The following is a 22,865-nucleotide window of genomic DNA, read 5'->3' as shown; positions in this document are numbered from 1 at the left end:
GACCAGGAAACAGAGGTCTCCTCTGAGCTGCAGCCGCCAACGAGGGGGCACTGGTTGGGATAAAGAACCATAAGATAAAACTTTATTGAAGAAAGAGGGGGAAATGCATATTTGGAAGGTTAAGAAAATTATGGCCACTTTGACGAGTTTGCTTCCTATCTCAGACTCCAAGTACACAGGCTGTGCCGCAGAGCACGCTTTGCTTAGGATAGATGGCTCGTGGCAGTTGCTGTGGCAACATATAAAACCTCAACCCCAGTAAAAATGAAATTTCTTCGAAGGCAGTGCTTTTTTTCTCAGCTGCACAAGAGCAATTATTGGCATCATCTTTCACTACTATTTCTTTCATTCTTATTCTTCAAACCGCATTGGAATTCAGTACCAAACCTATACATTCTACCCACTCGTTCCCTTAAAAAGCCCATGCAGAACCTTTCTCTCACACAAAGGCCCATCATCATGGCTCAGAAACATCCTCCACCTTCCTGTTTGCATTGCGTTGAGTCCCCCCAGCGCCTCGCTCCCTGGGCTGCACCCTGCTCACCTGTTACCTAGCTTCCACCACCCAAAGCCTGGTGTCTTTGGAATGCCCTCTACTTACCCCTACTGTGGTGCCCACCCAGATCACCTTCCCTCAGAGTGTAGGCTGCGCCCCGAAGTTAGCTCTGGTTATTTCCCTCCATCTCCAGCCTCTGCCATCCAGCCACGGAGCCAGCTCAGCTGGCTTTATGGCATTCAGCTAAGCCGGGCGTTAGGACAGGTTCTGAATAAACTAAGCCACATTGAGTAGAAGCATCTGGTAATGTCCCTTAGCCCTCTCATGTATTTCTAGTTGGTAGGAATCCAGGCTGGGTGGAGAGAGTGTTTCTAGCTGAGCTCTCCTTAAATCATTTAGCAGGGAGCAGCGATTCCCACCTGTGGCAAGAGTCTGAGAAAATCCACAGATACACCAACCATTGTTGGTAGCCTGGCTGCATAATATTGCTCAAAAACAGCACTGTTTTCCAAATGTTACATACATTTGGAAAATGATTGTTGTAATTATAAAATGAAAATCCATTTAAAGTTGATTCTGAATTTACAGATGCTTTCTGTCATTATATACTTTTTCAGTCATTGAATAGTAAAAATACAAAAAGAGGTTTATATGGAATCCTCAGGTTAATCATGAATACATGCAAATAATTTGCCATAAGGATTTATAGTATTGCAAATAATTAGCAAAAAGGCTACTGATAGAAATTGGCTAAATGAGGGAGTTCCCTTCATGGCTCAGCAGTTAATGAACCTGACTAGGACCTATGAGGACACAGGTTCAATCCTTGGCCTCCTTCAGTGGGTTAAGGATCCGGCGTTGCCATGAGCTGTGGCTGCGGCATAGGCTGGCCGGAGGCTGAAGCTCCAATTTGACCCCTAGCCTGGGAACCTCCATATGCCACAGGTGCAGCCCTAAAAAGCAAAAAAAAAAAAAAATTGACTAAGTGAAATATATACATATACAAATCATGACATCTAAACATAATAGTATAATGAAATTTACCTGCAGATACTCTCCATTATATGATGCTGTAATAACTAACATTTTTTGAACGTTTACTAAGTGCCACTTTTAAAACTTGTCCATTAAATCATTTAGTCCTCACAATAGCCTTGAGAAAGCAGTTGTAATTCCCATTCTCCTGATAAGGAAACTGAGGCACAGAGGAGTTAGCCTTCCCAGGGCACAGCCCAGACTCAGCTCCAGACATTTCCATCCCCGCATCTGGGCTTTCAATCCCCACGCTTTACTATATTAAGTTAAAAGGCACGTTATAGTCTGTCCTTTTATACCAGAAGGCTCTATCCAGTCATGTTATGGAGTGCTTCAAACACTCAACCATGATGGGTAAATATAAAAAGAGAAAACTGGAGTTCCCGTCGTGGTTTAGTGGTTAATGAATCCGACTAGGAACCATGAGGCTGCGGGTTCGATCCCTGCCCCTTGCTCAGTGGGTTAAGGATCCGGCGTTGCCGTGAGCTGTTGCAGACACGGCTCAGATCCCAAGTTGCTGTGGCTCTGGCGTAGGCTGGCAGCTGTAGCTCTGATTCGACCCCTAGCCTGGGAACCCCCATATGCCTCAGGTGCGGCCCTAGAAAAGACCAAAAAAAAAAAAAAAAAACCAGAGCCAGGACTAGCTGGCTCTCTGGAAGGATGTCCTCCAGCCCCTGTTAGGTTAGGAAGAGCACCAATGTGCAGTGGATGAAGCTACTCTAACTGGTTGTGTCTGCGAGATCCGTTTCCTTTGGAGGTGAAGGGAACATGTCAGCATGTGGAAAGATTATGTGAGAAACTGCAGAACACAGTGGCTAAGAATATATACTTGACAGTCAGACTGCCTGAGTTCAAATCATAGCTTACCCCTCTGTACTTACCTCACTGGGTTGTCAGAGGATTAAACACTTCTTAAAATGCTTAGAATTGTAACCAGCACAAAGAAAGTACTCAATAAACGCTTGCTGGTAATAACGTCATTAACCTCATAAATAGAGTAAAACATATTGGTTAAAGTTTTCCATGACTTTATTAAAGTAATGGGATTCCGCTTGGTATAATGATTATTAAATTCAGGATTTGGGTTTAAGGATTCAGGTTAGTAATATTTTCCTGATAGACAGTCTCACTCATAGGTGAGGTAATTTCACATTTTCCAAGGGCACTTTTTAAGTTCACTCAGATTCACCGAAATCACAAAAGCAAAGAAAAAAAGGAGTAGATAGAAAGTAGAAATGCCAGGCTCCTCAATAAAAGTTGAGAAACTAGAGCATACTGAATTTTAAAAGTGATGGAAGGGGTAGTGGTGATCAAAGAACAGCCTTGCTCACACACAATTTTCTGCTGTCTATGACCTAGCTTCCAATAGAGGGATAGCATCAGAAGTGAAAATCAAAGTGGGGTGACGCATGTTCATTGCAGCACTATTCACAATAGCCAGGATATGGAAACAACCCAAATGTCCATCAACAGATGATTGGATTCAGAAGATGTGGTATATATACACAATGGAATACTACTCAGCCATCAAAAAGAATGACATAATGCCATTTGCAGCAACATGAATGGAACTAGAGAATCTCATACTGAGTGAAATAAGCCAGAAAGACAAAGACAAATACCATATGATATCACTTATAACTGGAATCTAATAGCCAGCACAAATGAACATCTCAGAAAAGAAAATCATGGACTTGGAGAAGAGACTTGTGGCTTCCTGATGGGAGGGGGAGGGAGTGGGAGGGATCGGGAGCTTGGGCTTATCAGACACAATTTAGAATAGATTTACAAGGAGATCCTGCTGAGTAGCATTGAGAACTTTGTCTAGATACTCATGTTGCAACAGAACAAAGAGTGGGGAAAAAAATGTAATTGTAATGTATACATGTAAGGATATCTTGATACCCTTGCTATACAGTGGGAAAATAAAATAAAATAAAAACAAAGTGGGGTGAGACAAGAGAAGCTATGAGCAGAGTTCCCTGGTGGCTCAGTGGGGTAAGGATCTGACATTGTCACTCTTGTGGCACCAGTTTGATCCCTGGCCCAGGAATTGCCACATGGCACGTGCATGGCCAAAAAAAGAGCAAGAAGAACTATGAGCATTAACTAAAGGACTTAAACATTTGGCCATGACTAGCAAAGCACTTGAAAACTAAGAGGAGATGGGCCCCAAGAACAAACAAAATAATAGATTTTGTTTGAAAGGGTATTGAAGAGAACAAATCATAGTTGGGACCTGCCCCAGCTCACTCCCCCTACTTCAACATTCAGCAAATAGTTGATTCCATTCAAAAATGAAATTTTAACTTTTTTAAGAAAAAGGAACTAGCACAAGATCCTTGCTAGATTGAGAGAAAGAGAAAGAAGGACTGTAAGCAAAAAGCAAGTTAAAACATAGGTCAAATGGGAAATTACTCAAGAAAGAGGGAGAAGGTTCAGAAAAATTATAGTTCTTTGAAACAGTTCTTCATGAAGTCAGAACATTTACAAAACACATTGATATATCTATGTCAAGGAAAAGGTTGCGGGAAGAGAGAGAGAAGAAGAAGAAAAGAGATGTGTTTAAAGATGATATAATTCAGCAAAGATGAAAAGTGATCTCTCAGAGCTTGGGAAAATGGTAGCCAAAAATCAAAGATTACAGAGTTCAAGACCATATTAGAAGAAACAAAAATAGGAAAATCATAACTAAAAATATATAAGGAAATATGGCTATCACACAAAATGAAATGAAAATATAAAATATATATAAGTTGATAAGAAAGTAAAATAATAGAGAAAATTATAATTATGGAAAATTGTCAAAGAAGAGCCAACGCATGCAAAATCTCTGTTCCCAGAGAAGAGGACAAATAGAAAAAAATTAGTACATAATATGAATATATGTAGCTATAATAGAAAACAATTTTTCTGACAAAAGAAACTTTTCTTCAAAGATTTGAATATAAAGATAAAAAGGGCACACACAATGTCTCAGGAAAATTAATATGGAATCATGAATACCAAAACCTGTCCCAGTGAAATTACTGAATCAAGGCAAATATAAGAGCATATAGGCATCCAAGCAGAGAAAGAAAGTCACATTCAACATGGAAAAAAAAATTAGCCTAGCTTCAGATTTCACCATAGCAGTGTCAGAAGACATTGAGGAAACATTCCAAAGTTCTGAGAGAAAGAAAGTAGGACAGGACCATTTTTATACCCAGCCAAGTTGTCTTGCACATGTGCAGGCAGTGGGCAGACATTCTAAACAAACACAGATGGAAGAAATAGAGCAAACATGAGCCTTTTTTGAAAGTAGTAGCTCAAAATTCAGAGCCACTGTTGAGTGATAGAAAAAAAAAGGTCAATATATAGTGGCCTCTGAGTCCTTGGTAAAGGTTGCTCCTAAGGTCTGATTTGTAAATCATGTGTTTTACTTTGTTTGCCTTTCACTTGAGTAAGCTGATAGATGTTACTGTTGGACCTAAGTCCAAGAAGTTTATAAAGTGGGAAAAATCAAATGTTGCATCAGTGGGAGAGATCATTTTTCCCCCACTGACTAGGATCTATGAGGACACAGGTTCAATCCTTGGCCTCCCTCAGTGGGTTAAGGATCCGTGATTTATTAGGTATAAATTACAAGAGTATAACATACCTCAAAACAATACTTTGTCAGGAGTTCCTGTTGTGGCTCAGTGATTAACGAACCTGACTAGTATCCATGAGGACGCGGCGATCCCTGGCCCTGCTCAGTGGCTTAAGGATCCGGCGTTGCCGCGAGCTGTGGTGTAGGTTGTAGACGCGGCTCGGATCCCGCATTGCTATGACTGTGGCCTAAGCCGGCAGCTAGAGCTCCGATTGGACCCCTAGCCTGGGAACCTCCATATGCCGTGGGTGTGGCCCTAAAAAGAGACCCCCCCCCCAAAAAAAAATACTTTGTCAAAAATTGAAAAACTATATTCTAGAACATTTGCCATGGGATTTTAAAAGGTAATAAAATTAACTATTAGAGGACATTTCTTGCTTAGTTTAGTATAAGAAAATTTGAGAATTAAAGGCTAGTAGTTTTAAATTATCCTCAGTAAATCCATAGACTTGTCTAACTGAACTCAGCTGCACATATTTTCATATTTACCTTATTTCCAGGTATGTTCAATGCATCATTTGTGGGTTACATTGAAATTCAGCTTTGCTATTTAGTTAAGTCACACAGAGCACATGCAACAAATTTTCTCATTCCATAGCATCTCAGGACAAAGAGAAATAAAGAAACAGAGCTGGAGAAAGACACCAAGACAGACACACTCACACTCATCCTTACACTCAAACACACCTCTTCATCCTGCTCAAGCATATTCTTCCAAAGGCTTGCCTTCCACCTTCACCTGTTTCTAGCTTCAGCTTTTAGAGAGATGAATGGGATGAGCCACCAGCCTTTCCTTTACCAGCCCAGTGACCATCAGTTAGTTGAGCAAAACCTGACTGTATTCTGGAGGCCGTGGGAAATTCATGAATCAAGTCCACTCATGATGACAAGGATACTCTGGTCCACCTGTTTAGGGGAGACTTGGAGACACAGCTGTGCAGATTTTCCTTCATTCATATCTTCAGAATCACCCAGGTGTCTAGACAGTTTCAGGGAGGGTCTTAATCAAACCAACAACATAGCATGAATTGTCCTCAAATCACTGTTTAGTGTGATCATAATCACGTCCTGATCAAGAAGAGGCTATAGGATTAGCATCATGCATACATCATGAGTGGAGAAGAAGAACGGGTATTTTACTTATCCAGTGCTGGAAATTGTGTGAAAAGGATTTTAAAGAAACAAAGTGTTGCCACAGGGAATGTCTCTCCAAGACTCCCAAGAACAGACTGAATACCTTTTTAAGTTCGTAACTGTGTTTCCCCTTATTTCACTTTGGTTGTCTAGTGTCTGACCATGTGTAACAAACTTACCTTTGTGATGAATGGATATTATTCTGGGATTTCTTGAATTCAAAAAGATCATTTCTGTGGTTAAAAAAAAAATGAGCCTTTTTTTTTTCCACTTTAGATAACTTACATACGACAAGAGTATGAAACAAAATTGAAAGGGTTGATGCCAGCATCTCTAAGACAAGAACTCGAAGACACTATCTCCTCCCTAAAGTCACAGGTAATTCATGACTAGACTCAGGGAATTTTCCAAGGGTTTATTACGTGATGTGCATATACCAATTAATAAGTTTGATTCTAAATTAATGCCAGAAATCAATGCAATGTCCTAGGATAACCTAGTGCCAGGATGAATTGTCTTTTGGTTTGGGGAGTCTTTTAGAATTTTTTCTTACCAGTTTAAGAACGCTTTGTCTTGATAAGATTTTCTTAAAAGCATCCTTGAAATGGAAAAGTTCCATTCTGGTTACGTTTATTTACAGTCCACATTCCAGTACAGGCTCACCCTTTTCTTCTTGGTAGCAGGTCCCCAAATGCCATCCCTCGCACATCGCTGATTCCTTCCTGTGTGAAAGCGCCCAGAAATGAAAAACATGGCTAAGTCAGAAGCATTTTTATTCCACTGTATTTTATATGATTGTTAGGATAACAAGATAGATTTTAAGACCAAGGCAAGACAATGACAAGGTATTCAAACAATTAGGTTAAGTATTTCTGCTGAAATGGGTCATTCTTGGTATAGTGGTTTTATGAGGGAGAAAACTGACTTCACTTTAGATACTAATTAAAAAACTTCCTACGTTTTTCTCTAAAACAAGTTTTATGTATTGCCATGTATATTTGACATAGCTTTAGTTTTATATATTGCTAATTTCTTTTTAAAAAAACTAATGAGTGTTTGAACTCAACATGAGAAAGAGTTCATATAGTCCCATGTCTAATACACTTAGAAATTTAAAGCATCCTTTTTTTTTCTCCGTACCCACGGCATGTGGAAGGTCCCAGACCAGGGATTCAATACGAGCTGTAGCTGCAACCTGTGTCGCAGGGCAGAGATGATGCCAGATCCTTGAACCAATGCGCTACAGCAGGAACTCCTAAAGCACACTCCTTTATTTCTGGCAAATCTTCACAAAGGAAAGATCTCTTTGCTCTCCGTGCCAGGAGCAATGCCTGTCACAGAGCAGGGCTCAGTAAATTGATTTACAAGACAAATGACATCACTTGATGATATTCACATTCGCTATTTATAATGCGTAAGACTGTGTGGAGCAAATGTTAGCTGTACCTCTTATGTTCCCCTCAGTCAGAATCTCTTAGCTGAAAATGAAAAGGTAATTATATCAATCCTTACACTACCGTGAGCTGTTGCTTCCAAAGGCTAAGAGGAAAGGTGCTGCGCTCAATCCTGCATGTGAGAATGAGTCCCGCAGGAGAGTGCTGACTTAGAAAGGGTTAAGCCATCTCTCTCTCCGTGAACAGCTCTCCCTAGGTGTGGTTTACCCATTAACTTTGTAGGGGGGCTTCCTCAGGGTCAGCTGTGTAGCACCTTCAGAGGAGTTTTTTTAAGGAAAAAAAAGAAAAGAAATCTGATATCCACCTGCAGGGCTTCTGTTATCATTCATATCATTTCACTGTAATAAAAGCCACTCCAGCCTCCCAAAACTGGATATTGACCCAGAAAGAGTGCTGCCAGCTGCGTTGGGGCCTCAGCATCGGCAGCTGCATGGAGGAGTCACAGGCCATAGAGTGAGCAAATTTAGTTTGAAAGCACAGGTGCCTGTGTTTTTGAAAATTGTTGGAATTCGGATGGCAGGGCACAGGGGGGTCAGGGAAGTGGAATCAGTGTCGTCCATCCATCTGTCAAAATTATCAATTGTCCTGTGGGTCCTTTGAGCAACTGGATAAAATGAAGAGCAGGATGGTATTACAAATAAGCAAAACCAAGGGGACCGCTTTGACATGTACCCATTTCGAGAAACTGTGCTCCCCTCTCTCACAAGCACGTTTTTTATTCTGCCAGCTGTACTCTCTTGCATAACTATGTTTCAGAACCAACCGTTGCCATGGTTTCCGTTCAGACCAAAGAAGCGAGAGTAAACAATTCCGAAGTGATCAAACACCACTGACTCTTGATTACATGAAGCCCTAAGTTATCCCCAGACCATATTTATTTGGTTGTATAAGGTGCTTTTGAATTTATACCTGATGTAGGCATCTTTAAGAGTATAGGAATTTATGCTTGAAAATAATCCAACCATGTGGCGAAGGTCTGGGTTAAGGGAATATACTTGGCAACTCAGTGTCCTCCATCCCAAGCCGCTCCAGAGGGGGGGCGGCGGCCTGGTACCTGCCAGGCGCTCTGTACTAGGCAGTTTCTAGTGGTCATTTCGTGTCATCCTCCCAATCTTGGAAAGTGGCTGTCCTTAACTCCATTTCACAGACGAGGCAACGAGAGCACTGGGAACTTTCCTAGAGCTGTAGATGCCAGGCCAGGAATTGAACCCAAGTTGGCCTAACTCCACACCAAGCTCAGGCCCTTTCCACTACAAAATACTGTCTCTCCAACCTCAGGGACTCCCCAGGATGGATCAAGGTTTCTAGTAGGCAGTGGTTTCCTTTCCACTCAGCCACTCATTCACCCATAAACAGCGAGGGCACACGAGCCACGTGCCCAGCCCGGGATGGAAGCTGGGGATAGAGATGAGTAGAGGTCATCCTGCTCCGGAGAGCTCTCGGGTTTGAAGGAGAGGCGGGAAAACAAAGAAGCACAAGCAGCGCCAGTAGCCAAATAGGAGAGCACAGAGCAGGGGGCCCAGGACGAGAGGAGATGAGCATGGAGAGGGGTCAAGGAATTCAGTAGGAGAGGTGACCTTGAACCACGTAGTGGAGGACGAATAGGAGGTAGTTGGCCAGTCATCCCGAAGAGAGAACCTGGCCCGTGTCAAAGGGCCAAAGAGTGGGAAAGACTTGGGGTTTAAGGTGGTGATGGTGGGAGGGGCCTGAAGAGAGATGAAGCCGCAAAGATAGGCTGGGGCCAGATCAGAATGGCTCTGCTGTGCCGGGCTTGAACTCGGTTCTGTAGTCTCTGAAGACTTCTCAGGAGGGATGCAATGCGATCAAATATAAAAAAGCACCGCATTAACATGCAACAGATCCTCTGTGTTGTATCCAGAGGGTTGTCTGAATTTAAATAAGCTCCTACCCTACTCCACTTGCACAACGCTGCCGCTTAAGCCACCCTCATCCTTTCTCACATGAGGTGTCTCTTCTAGGTTAGCTTCCTGCAGAAAAGAGCATCCATCCTTCAAGAGGAGCTGACATCGTACCAGGGCAGAAGGTACAGCCGCCCTCAGAGGGCTATCTCATGAGTTTGTGTTGTCTGCTCCGTGAGCTTCCTGGTTGGCTGTTAAGACCTTTCTTAAAATACTTTGGGAAAAAAAGACATTTTTAGTAAAGAGCCTGTCCTGGAGAGGTCCCCCGCCCCTTGTAATCACGGGGCTGTGTGGGTACTGTCCAAACAGGTGAGTCAGCCGGTATCTGACAAGTCCAGGCCTCACCTGCAGACTCACGACAGACTTTGTCCTGAAGCCTGGTTGCGGGTTAAGGAGACACTGTCTTCCTAAGACAGTGAGATGATGCAGTCCTTCGGGTGGGCCCACATCTTCAAAGCCCCACATCCCCCGAGGCCTGGCACTGTCACCCATCTGCTTCCCGCCCCAAACAGACAACAGGCTCAGTGATGTCACAACACCTGCCCGACGTTGGTGCCCCCAGAGCGCTTCTCGGGGATGCAGACCTTTTGAGTGCAGCGCTGTCAGACGTCGCTGACAGAGATCACGTTCCCCGCTCTGATTCAGTCAACAGCCCTGCGCTTAGTGCAGTGAAAGGCTGAGCCGTTTATTGGGCCTTGAATTGAAAGTTAGGAACTTTGAATACCGGCTGCGTATATAAAACAGATAAACCACAGGATTTACTGTATAGCCCAGGGCCATAGTCAACATCTTCTAATAACCTATAATGGAAAAAATTGAAAAAGAAACAGTTTGTAAACATACCAATTCACTTGTCAGTACACCTGAAACTAACACAATATTGTAGATCAACTGTCCTTCGATTAAAAAAAAAAAAGTAAAAACTTTGTGAGTCACTTTTCAAATAATTCTGTTGCTTGGTGTAGATGGGATTTGATCTCTTATAAGTACAAATGATAAAATTTTGATATCAAATATCTTTTTAACCTCTCTCCAGCTCCTCCTGAATTCAAACATATTTTATTGACACGCCCATTAAACCTAGAGAAAATTGTTAACTTTGGGGTTTTTGATTTTCAGGTAACTGCATGAAGGCTTTACCTGCGCACCAGGAGAGTGTAGTGGAGTTAACTGTCTGGGCCGCAGTGTGGATTTCTTCCAACAGGTTTGAAGGTTTCTGTCAAGTAATCTGTGAGATCCATGACATTTTAAAATACTTAAATGTAATTAAGATCATAAAAACATGCATCACTCTGCACTAATGGGATGGCTTCATTTGTGTCTGCCTAAGTTATTTTTTGAACATTCCTTTAGTTCGGATTTTCCATTTCCGCGTGCATTTGAGTGTGTACTGAGAATTGGCTCTATCGGGAAAAGAAAGGATTTCTCGCCGTGCCTCGTTAATGCTTTGGCGTAGAATTTCACCAGTTGCGTCTGATCGGAATCCCGTTTGTAGTATCATATCAGAACTTTTAACATGTTTACATTGTTTTCATGTTCATGTTCACGTATTATTAAAATATTATTTTGTACTTAGCAGTTTTATTTCTACTTTTTTTAAAAAATACTTCTACTTTTTATTGCATCTCATTTGCTCAAACAAAATTATATGGTACTTTTTTTCCCTAGAAAATACTGACAGCCTCAAATTGTGCTATGGGAAAAAAAAAATACCTTCTGTCATGTCAAAGATCAAACCCATAAGCAGCACATCTACTTAGGATAAAAACCACTGAGCCATCTCCCGTCAGTCCAAGTACTTGTTACGATGGTCTCCAGTCTCATCTTGGGGGTCCGGAGGCAGAGCTGTGTGAGAATTTTATGTAGCAGCTGCGGTTTTACTGTCATTTTCTCGACCTCTGATGTTATGGTTGTTGTTTAGTTGCAAAATCAATCGACACTCTGAAAAAGCCTACCGGGTACAGAGGTGCTGGGAGGAAGCTCGGCACACTAGCAAGTGATGGCAAAAGGAGCTTTGTTTGGTTCCATTTTCCTGGTGGAGACTTGTGGCCTTGACTCCCACGGAGGGACGTGCAGGTCCCCTCCCGGATGCCAGGGAGCAGTTCTGTGCTGGTCAGTCAGCGCCCATTTGCCGAGGACGTTGTGAATTGCAGTGGATGCTTGCTTTGTGTTCTGCTGTCTGTGCTGTGGTGCGTGCCACGGGCCCTTTGAGACCCTCCAAAACTCTGGCCCATGGGCAGGGCTGTAATCATCTGGTTTCCCGGGAATGGACAGGGCAGAGCATTTATTTACCGTCTTTCAAATTCTTTTCTCTTTCCCACACCCTTCTTTGTTGTCAGCTGCCCAGGGATTAATTGCCCTTTTTTGTACGGTAACTGAGACATGGAGATGATAAGGAAGTAACAAATTTTACAGCCACTTCCAAAGCCAGGGCCGGAATCTGTGTAAGCGCTGCCTTGTGGCCGGCAGCCATCAGTAAGGCCTCACATTCGTGCGCTGAATCACCTCTGCCTGGTCACTGCTCTGCCTGGTGAGGGTCATCTGACACCTCCTCCAGGAATCGAAGTCTCTACCCTTTGAAAGATCGGGTTTTTCTTGTATGTACAATGAATTACAGCGCTGGCTTAAAAAATATTCAAGAAAAAAAATTGTATCAGATGCTGTTGAAACTACTTAACAAAGAAAGACAGTTAATACTCAGACTGTGATTTAGTACTTGGAAGGCAAAGATTGTGACCACTGATTAATTTTAAGTACTTCTGTACAGACCATGGAAAACAGGCTGAAGCTCAACAGATTTCATTAGGAGTCATTAGCTGCTTGAAGTGAACATGCTTCGGGAATTGCATTGTGGGCTGAAAATGGAATTCCCACTCAAGAATATTTGTTTTCCGTGCATAAATATCAGTAGGTGTTTTGGAGAGTTGCCAGCTATTCTTTCCTTTCCTCATTTCAAGGGTTATGAAATTACAGACACCAGTGAACCTCTGACACAAACCCCAGATCCTGTCTCTTTGGAAGCAGGTCATGGGCGTCTGGGGGTAAACGGACTGAAACTTGGGGTCAGTTTGATTGTATGTGATGGGAATTAGGTGATGGACACTAATGTTTTTGTGAACATTCTCTGGTAAAGGGAGAGAAAGAAAAAAATTGCACATGGCATGTTTAAAATTCCTTCCTGAATTGAGTGCTCCGTATATAAATGGCTACTGGGAGAGAAAGCAAGTGCTCGGGAAATAAATTATAAACAGCGTGCCTTATTTTAAAATCATCCAAGATGTCAGCCTTTCTTTTATCTGGTGGAAGATCAATTGTTCATCACACGTACCTGATTTAGTTACATTTCAAGCAGTTATTATCAGCTACTACCGCCCCCCAAGTCAAGCACCTGTGCTTTTTTACATGTCACCACGTAATTGGCAACAGGTAGTAGCTGATGGAGCCTATGGAACAAGCTGGGCAGAAGGAAAGCCAGGGACCTCAGGGGCCTTGGTGTGGATGTTTATGCATTAGGGTGTCGGGCAGGAGAAGGGTTCACGGGACTGTTGGGTGTCGGTCATCAGCAGATGCCAGGATTTTGTTTGAAGCCACCATCTCTGCATCACGGTACAGTGGGCTGTTTCAGGGGCCTGACCTCTGGTGTTCCCTCGTCCCCACTTAACAGTCCACTCCTACCCAGGGATGCGATGGAAAAAGCAAAGGACTAAGAGAGGGGGATGGAGGATGGATGGGCTTGCTTCCTGGTTTGTGCAAAAGTCCTGACCATGACTCAAGGGCGACAGCTCAGATTCAGACCTTAGCCTGTAGTGTCACATGTTAACAGTGCCTTCCTCGGGAACGGGCGTAGGCTTACAGTGGCAAGCAACCTCATTAAAAGAATCTGCAGAGAAAGTGCAGAAAGAGGAAACTGAGTCTGAATTAACAATTAACAGCTTTCTTATTGAAGTGCATTACCATCTGCAGAAGGCAGTGGCGTCCCGACTTTTCTTTCTCAGAGTCAAAAGGAAAGGTGAAACATCAAAAATGGCGGGAGGAAAGTTTCAGAACACAAGGTCATTTTAATTCATAGTTTCCTTAGAAGAACTATCTCTTCTCAGCTTTCATATTTTGTTCAGAAAGGTCGTCTCTTTTAAGCCTTGTCATTAAAGACGGTTTGCTCTTTAAAGTGAATTATCAAAGGGTGCAGAAATTGCAAGTTACTGAAACTAAAATGCATGATCAATTTTGAGTCTGCTAACTAAAGCTTACTTAAAATTGGATGTGCTTTTGCCCTGGCAGCCCCTTTGATAAAACCAGAAAAAGATACGTGGTTGGTCAATTCAAAGTAGGAAAAGAAGATAATTAGATAAAACTTTTGTCAACTATTGAAGTAGGCGCTTGGATTTGGAGACTTGATTAGGAAGTCGTAGCATAGGCTGTGATAGTAGTTGAAAAGTAAAAATTGAAGATCCCAGATTCTGACCTGTATTAACATTCTTCAGTATAGTTTTAAAAACTGAATCAAACTTCAGATCATATTATTTACTTCTCACATGGGGAAAGAAAAATGGAATTTGAAACATAAGCTTGAAGGAATTTTGAAATCTGGATCCCTCACCAAGGTCTAGTTCAGCTGGACACCCGTCTTCTAGACATTGAAGCTTTAAGCGAGGATTTCCGTCAGGCAAATGTTTTAAAATCAAAGGCCCAAGATGTTACTAGAGATTCTGCTGGTTTTAGAACTGAGCTCAGTCTAGATGTCAGGCTAATAAATACGCTTATATCCTCTTTGGGAGTCTTCTGTTTAAGCGAGGTCTTAACGGAAAACAGCTAGCTGGACACAAAGACTTCATCATGAAGCAAAATGAGAGGGCTCCCTAGTGAGAAGCCTGGCATATCTAATTAGCTAAAAACGGGGCTAGAGAAGTGAAGCCATTCGTCCACACCCCTTCACTTCCACTAGGAGGGGAATCAGTTCATAGGTGGAGTCTGCTCACTAGCTTTGTTTCCTTAGATGATTCTCCACCTCCTGGGGCTGCACTCTCTAATCGAGATCGTAAAGGGCACAACCAGACCAATACTTCCTAATCTGTACCGCTTCAATCCTCGAATTCAGTGTGTCTCAAACTCACACTCCGTCAAGTGCTGTTCTGTACGATTTGTCTTCAGACCCTCCGACGTCCCGTTTGGGAAATGTGACAGGCTATAGCCCCCTCTGCAAGATTCACATTTACATCATGGCCCAGTCGTTCATTCAGTAAATAGCTGTTGATCACCTGTTATGTGCTGGACAGCTCATCCACCCGCTGGAACCCAGGGCTTAAAACACTCATTCATTATCACCACGCTCACTGCTGAGAGTTGACTGGGCTCAACGAGGCTGTCTCGGCCAGATGTGGCTACAGTCGTGGAAGGCTTCCCGGGCTCAAACCCATGGTGGTCCACTTGCACGGCAGCTGTGAGGAGCCCTCAAGAGCAAGCCCACCGAGAGACCAACCACAGAACCCACCAGCCAAATAAAGTCCAGGCCCAGAAATTAGCATTGTGTCGCGCCTACTAATTTTTGTCAAAGACAGAGGCCACCAGAGAGACCTCAGCAAGGTCAGAGATTCTGTGGCCGTCTCTTTGGTAAAGAAACCTATCTAGGAATTCCCGTCTTGGCGCAGTGGTTAACGAATCCGACTAGGAACCATGAGGTTGCGGGTTCGGTCCCTGCCCTTGCTCAGTGGGTTAACGATCCGGCATTGCCGTGAGCTGTGGTGTAGGTTGCAGACACGGCTCGGATCCCGCGCTGCTGTGGCTCTGGCGTAGGCCGGTGGCTACAGCTCCGATTGGACCCCTAGCCTGGGAACCTCCATATGCCGCGGGAGCGGCCCAAGAAATGGCAAAAAGACAAAAAAAAAAAAAAGAAAGAAACCTATCTAACTTACTTTAATCTAGAATTTCTTAAAATGATTTGCTCCATGGAATCAGTTTTTAGGTTTTTCCATGGTTCACATATTTTATCGTTTAGAGTTCTGTGAGATGTTGATTAGAAAAATCCAAGTCTGGGTGATGGCTAAAAAGTTCCTTCATGTTCAAAAGTTCTGTACTCTATGTTGCGTTTCTACTATTGCAGGTGGAATGGGAGACTTGGAAACCCTGCTTGGGGTGGGACTCTTCAGTAAGGCCATTGCTTCCTCTGAGGTTCTCTGGCAAGATGGCAGCAACCAGAATTAAATGGTTCCTTCAGTTCCTCTCTGTCTGTGGCTCAGTGTGCATTGTCTGTTGTCATTATCTTCTGTAGCGTATTATTAGAAAGGTCCTCCGGAGTTCCCGTCGTGGTGCAGCAGAAACGAATCCAACTGGGAACCATGAGGTTTCGGGTTGGATCCCTGGCCTTGCTCAATGGGTTAAGGATCCGGTATTGCAGTGAGCTGTGGTGTAGGTTGCAGACGTGGCTCAGATCCTGTGTTGCTGTGGCTCTGGCGTAGGCTGGCAGCTACAGCTCCGATTGGACCCCTAGCCTGGGAACCTCCATATGCTGCGGGAGTGGCCCAAGAAAATGGCAAAAAAAAAAAAAAAAGAAAAGAAAAGAAAAAGAAGGAGTTCCCGTCGTGGCGCAGTGGTTAACGAATCCGACTAGGAACCATGAAGTTGCGGGTTCGGTCCCTGCCCTTGCTCGGTGGGTTAACGATACTGCATTGCTGTAGGCTGTGGTGTGGGTTGCAGACGCGGCTCGGATCCCTCGTTGCTGTGGCTCTGGTGTGGGCTGGCGGCTGCAGCTCCGATTCAACCCCTAGCCTGGGAATCTCCATGTGCCGTGGGAGCGGCCCAAGAAATAGCAAAAAAGAAAAAGAAAAAAGAAACACATACCCCGGGCTCAGCCTGGTTTTTCCTTCTTTCTCAGAAATGTCATTCACACGGAAGGATGTGGACTTGATGAGCCTGGGAAGGCACATTTCCCGAACCACAGAGCCCTGGGAAACGACTTCACTATGTGGAGCTCAGTCATCCAGATAAACACATGCATCAGCCTCCCAGCTGCCCCGTTATCCTTCTCACCACTGCTCAGTTATCTCCGTTTACCCCACTTATTCTAGCTCCCCTCTCTCCTTGTTCTCAACCTGAACCCGACTAGGGAGATATGAACATGTAAATGAAGCCAAGTACCCAAGTCAAGGGCTGTCTAATTCTCAGAATTTTATGGACTACGGCAGGTCACTGGACATTTGGGCCAACGTGTGTGTGTGTGTGTTCTTTTGTTTCGTTTTTTTTGGCCACACCCTCGGCATGTGGAAGTTCCCAGGCCAGGGATCCAGCCTGCACCACAGCAATGACCTGAGCCGCTGCAGTAGCAACACCAGACCCTTAACCTGCTGAGCCCCTAGGAAATTGCCTATGTGTGTTTTGGAAAAAAATCAGAATGATTGGTTTGAATGGCGTCTAGCTCCATTCCATAAGCAGGGCCTGACCACTGAAGGCTGAAAAGGAAAATAGCAAAGACATCGTTTCCTTAGGAAGAGGAGCTGTTTTCCTAAAAGGCTAGGAGAGGGTCCTGAGAATCCCGGATCTTTTGCAGAACTATCTTGACATTGACTGAGTCAAAAAAAGCCAGTTTGCGTGTCCCAGTTTGGCTTCATGCGAGTTGACTGAGGCTGTCATTTACCTGCCATTCACCCTGAGGTTGCTCTTCCAGTTATGCGTCAACTCTGCTCCAGTCCGGTTTCCTTTGAACGCTCTGGTGTTTCTTAGTGACTGCAGTGTCACAATCCTATGTGCAATCCTTTTACACAACTGAGTGTTTGGCCCATGACCTATCACTGTGTTTGTAACAAAAACGTTTATCCAGCCCAGGGTTTCTGAATGCAGCCCGGGCAGGGTTGCTTCATCCTGTCTCCACCTGCTTCTCAGAGTTAAGGATCTGGTAGCAGTTTTCCGCCTAGAGTGATATTTCTTACAACGCTCGGGAACTGTTCTCTGACTGAGTTCCCATTTATGTTATCTGATTTTCTCCTCCGGTGTTTTCATGTATGCATGTGGGCATGTGAATTTGGAAACTGCTAGAATGCAAATTGGATTAAGGGAATTTTTTTTTTTCTTTTAAAAATGCGCTCTACAATCTTATTTGGAATGTGGGGTGTGTGTGTGTGTGTGTGTGTGTGCGCGCACGTGCGTGCGTGCGTGATGGTAAATCCATATACTTTCAGTGGGGTCGGTGACTCGTCTGTGCCTGTCTTTCTTGTTTTTTTCTTTTTTATACCTTTTTTCTTTTTTACACCTTTTTATCTTTTCTATTGAAGTATAATTGATTTTCAGTGTTTCAGGTGTACACACACACCCACACACCCCTGTTCTTTTTCGGATTCTTTTCTGTAGTATTTTTCTTGTTGAATCCTTTAAAAAAAATAGGCTAATTAAGATAGCAAACCTAAGTAGACCTCCTGCTGCTGGCCCCTGCTATTAGGTATTTTGCCTAAAACCATGTAATGTTCATTCTCGCTGCCTTTTTCCAGGTAGAGGAGAAAGGCTAATTGGCCCCATCTCCATGTCGCATGGTAACTGTTGTTCCCTCTGGGAGATCACATCTAACACATGAGGAGCATTTTCACCTCATGCAAACTGGAAACTGAGCTCTGCTCTTCCATTTGCTCCAAAATTAAATATCCTGCGGCATTTCTGCAGCATGCCTCCTCTGTTCCGGGGACTGAGCCTGGGATCATGAGACACATAACAGATGGACAGACCTGCCCCTTGCCTCTAAAGAGCTTGTCATCCACGGGGGGTGATAAAACATATAGAGAGGTGGAGGGCGATACTGCCAATGAGAACGTAATCTTTGGATGAGAGAACTGCTAAACATTTCTGGAATTCCAAGAAAGCAGCAACATTTTGAAATCAAGTCCCATAGGAGAAGGTGACATTTAAGCTGGACATTGGAACAAGAGAAAGATTTGGAAATGTGGTACAAATGTGGGGAAGGATGTTCCAGATGGAATCATTCAGATGATCTAGATCACAACATGTTAGGAGAAGAGTAATACGAGCGAAGATTTAAATGGTGTGTTGGAGTCAGATGATAAAAATCAAAGGGAGCTGACCGCCTCCAGAACTGGCTAAGCCTCAGCATGTGTGTTTGAGGGCTTCAGAGTCAGAGGATCTGGAATTGGGCAAGTTGCTCAGCTTCTCTGAAACCACCCCCACCCCCCAAAAAAAAATTGAGGAGAAAATGGTAGAACTTGGTAGATGATTAAGTGAGATAATACATTTTTAAAGTCTAACATACCACAGACATGCCATACATGAAGGCTTTTCTTATTTTCTGACAGTCCTCAATCATTTCATGAGGTAAGTATTATTTATACGTGAGGAAATGGAAGCAAAGAGAAGTTTGGAAATTTGCCCAAGACCATGTTTCTCATATGTGATGAGAGCAGAAATTGCGCTCTTGAATTCACTCATTTTTGCTTCTCCTACTCTCTGGCATTGCCTCCGTGGGTGAGGAGAGGTTTGGACGTTATTTTATATGCAACCGGGAATGATTCAAGAGTTCCGAGCTGGGGAGCGACCCCAGCAGAAATTGCCAGATGAGCATTTGTCTAGCAACAGCCCGAGGTGAGAGAGTTCAGAGGAGAGGAGGCGGGAAGCAGAGAAAAATCAGGAGAGGTGTGCAGGTCTGTCTGTTGGACCAAATCCCTAGGGAGAGCAGCTTCTCTCTGTGAATGGAAAGTAGGTCAAAGAGTCCGTAGCTACTGTGGCACCTGAATGAATGAGATGATTGTGAAAGAGGAAGAAGAAAAACACAGCCAAGGTGTCTAGCCTAAAAAGATGCGGGGCGCAGAGGGAGTGGAGGGCAGAACGGCGCACCTTCGGCCTAGATGTGTGCGGCGTCCTCAGGAGACTGGAGACCTGGGTCAGGGCTGGAGGTTTGACCCTCAGGAACACACGGGCAAGAGTCCAGGCTTGCAGAGCTGATGGCACCACCAGCAAGGGGAGAGGCTCGGGGGAGACAGCAAGAAGAGGGAGAGAGACGCAAGGGAGCCAGGGAGGAGCGCACCGTTCTGGAGGCCGAAGAAGAGGGTTTATAAAGGAGAAGTAGGAATAAGAAGAGGGCTGGTTGCACAGTGAGATCCAGGTGCTTCCAGGGGAACTGAGAAGATCCACTGCGTTTGTCCTGAAGAAGAAGTCGGGAGGTGCAGAGCAGAGCATTCGCAGAGCCCATCTAAATTCCTTGAGGGTCCTGGACATCAGGAGTCTTGAGACAAGTGGTGGGGAGCTGGGTACCAAGTTCTGAGAGCGCCTCAGGGATGGGAGGCAGGGTTTCCTTTTCGGGATTCTAGATAAGAGCTGGCAGTTGACAGTGGTTCCACCGGCCACTAACCCCCCACAGAAACCCTGGAGCATGTGCAGACCTGGCCATGTGAACGGGTGTCCTGGATTATTCATGAGAGTTTAGAGCAATGCTTCTGAAAGTTCAGCCCTTCTCTCTTGATACAGTCTGCTCCAGTTTGTACATTTTGCAGAGTTATTGAAGGAACTTAGCCATTTTGCAAACTAGCCCTTGGAATAAATCATCATCATAAAATTGATCATCCTTGAGGGACATTCTTCTACTTTCAAATATTTTTGCTTCTGATCCTTACTGATGTGGAGTTATCATTGGTTTTTAGACGTTTTTATTTTTCTAACAACAACCAACAAAAAGTCAACTTGACCTTGATATTTAGGTAGAACTTAACCTTGACTCGTATACTTGATCACAAAATTATACTTTTTAATGCCCAGGGCCCCCCCCCAAAAAAACAAACAATAGTTAAGAAAACCACATGAATGATAATATAAATACATTTGGAGATAAAGGAGATTGCATTAAAAACACAGAGATGGGAGTTCCCGTCGTGGCACAGTGGTTAGCGAATCCGACTAGGAACCGTGTTGTGGGTTTGATCCCTGGCCTCGCCCAGTGGGTTAAGGATCCGGCGTTGTTGTGAGCTGTGGTGTAGGTCACAGATGCAGCTCAGATCCCGCGTTGCTGTGGCTGTGGTATAGGCCGGCAGCTACAGCTCCGATTCGACCCCTAGCCTGGGAACCTCCATATGCCGCAGGTGCGGCCCTAGAAAAGAAAAAAACAAAACAAACAAACAAAAAACCAAAGAGATGTAAGGACAATATATGGGCCTTGGTGTTGAACACCAAGAGATGAAACTTTTTAGAAAGGGAAATTAAACTTATTAAAATATACACCAGACTTTCATATTTCATAAAAGCATCCTGATACCCTAAATTTCTTTAGTAACTTTTGTAAATATTTAGCACAATGTCTTCCTTTCCTTTCTATTTATTTTTTTTTTTGTAGTTTGGTACCAAAATTAAAATTTTCTTCATGCCAACACCAAAAAGTATTAACAGGACTTAGAAGGAAATGAGGCAAGATGTTATAATTCTGTCAAATGAATTATGGTCTCATTTCATTTTTCTGTATTTTTTTTTTCTTTTTTTTTTTTAGGGCTGCACCCCTGGCATATAGAAGTTCTCAGGCTAGAGGTTGAATCTGAGCTGCAGCTGCCCGCCACAGCCACAGCAACACAGGATCTGAGTCACATCTGCACATGGCAACGCCAGATCCTTAACCCACTGAGTGAGGACAGGGATTGAACCCACGTCCTCATGGATACTAGTGGGGTTCATCACCACTAAGCCATGATAGGAACTCCTGGTCTTATTTTAGAGGGGAGTGGGGATGGGGCTTTCTTCTACTGAAAGAAACTGGGAACGGGACATGTGGTCACTTTATAGTTTCCAGGGGAGGAGGGTACAAATGCTTTGGGTTTGCTGACTCTCTTCCCAGCAAGTGTAAAAGGGAACCCAACTTTGCCAGGTCCCCTTGAGCTGTTGGGAGGACTCAGTCCAACTCAAGCTGGCCAGGCTCTGGCTTCCCCCATGTGCAGAGGCTGGAGTCCCCCCAGAGAATGTCCAGAGATGACCTCGGTGCCTGAATGTGCCACCGCGAATCTGGCTCTGGGTTTCTTTGTCAGTAATGAACTCTGCCCCTCCTAGCAACAAAAGAAAAAGAAGTTGGGACCCACTGGCAATTTTTAAGCATGTCCGCATCAACATTTGGCTTGTCCGTTGCAGAGATCAGCAGTGTAGACAGTGAGAGGGAGGTTTGTAGACAGCAGCGACTCGGGGTTTTTCTGCCGCTGGTGTCTTAGAAGTGGTGCCACTCTTCTGCCAGATGGCATTGGCTAAAAGCAAACTGAGAAATGCCACGGGTAATTATGAGCTTGATTTTTGAATACTTACCATTCTACTGCTGGATAGGATGTGCTTCTCACCAGGCTCTTAAGGAACAAATGGAAACGAGCCCAACAATATTGTGAAGAAGTCTTGTGTTTGGTTCCTAGAAATGAATGTAAAACTGTGGGGAGCATTTATCGCCATCTGAAAGGAGTTTGGGGGCCCAAAATAAGTAGAATCTGATTTCAGATTAGCTTCACCATAATTCTGTCTAAATAATTCCACTTGATATAGTTAGATTTTACATAATAATGCCTGCTTGGTCGTAATGGTTTTTATCTGTGATTTACCCCTAAGGGTAGTTGAATTTTATGTTATACCTTCCAGCCACAGAGAACAGAAAGTATAATTCTACCGTGTCTTAAGACAAGTTATGAAATATTTTATTGTGTAAGTATCATTCACAATACCTTATTTAAGACAAGAGCTGGTACTGATCAACAAGTTCAGTTTCTGGAGTTCCCGTCGTGGCTCAGTGGTTAACGAATCCGACTAGAAACCATGAGGTTACAGGTTCGATCCCTGGCCTTGTTCCATGGGTTAAGGATCCAGCATTGCAGTGAGCTGTGGTATAGGTCGCAGCTGCGGCTTGGATCCCGTGTTGCTGTGGCTCTGGCGTAGGCCGATGGCTACAGCTCCAATTCAACCCCTAGCCTGGGAGCCTCCATATGCCGTAGGAGCGGCCCAAGAGATCGGAAAAAAAAAAAAAAAAAAAAAAAAACAAGTTCAGTTTCTGACAGTGGTTAAATTGGCCTTTAGTCTAGCCGCTTAAATCCTCTGTGCCTCGGGTTCACCACCAAGATAAATAGACAAGAAAAAAATGACTATAGGATTATCGAATTGGTGGTGTGTTTAAGATACAGAAGTCACAGTGCAGAAAGCACTGAGGCCATCCTGAAAGAGAAACGTGACCTGCAGCTGCTATCAACAACCCTACACAT

General features: G+C 43.9%; 1 protein-coding gene across 5 annotated transcripts in view; it reads left to right on the top strand.

Annotated features, from left to right (window-relative positions):
* CEP112 (centrosomal protein 112) overlaps positions 1-22,865 on the top strand; it is a 471,778-nt gene that overhangs the window by 405,119 nt on the left and 43,794 nt on the right. For 4 of the 5 annotated variants that reach the window (XM_047758132.1, XM_047758130.1, XM_047758133.1 and 1 more), the window contains exons 25-27: positions 6,573-6,674; positions 9,730-9,794; positions 10,789-11,244. In XM_047758132.1, coding sequence (XP_047614088.1) covers positions 6,573-6,674; positions 9,730-9,794; positions 10,789-10,792 — 171 coding nt within the window. In that variant the 3' untranslated portion in view covers positions 10,793-11,244. Of the gene's footprint in view, positions 1-6,572; positions 6,675-9,729; positions 9,795-10,788; positions 11,245-22,865 lie in introns of those variants that run through there. The other variant, XR_007131880.1, reaches the window with a different exon arrangement.

Source organism: Phacochoerus africanus, chromosome 14, assembly GCF_016906955.1.
Source record: "Phacochoerus africanus isolate WHEZ1 chromosome 14, ROS_Pafr_v1, whole genome shotgun sequence".
NCBI classification, from domain to species: Eukaryota; Metazoa; Chordata; class Mammalia; order Artiodactyla; family Suidae; genus Phacochoerus; species Phacochoerus africanus.
This window is presented reverse-complemented; position numbering and strand designations above follow the sequence as displayed.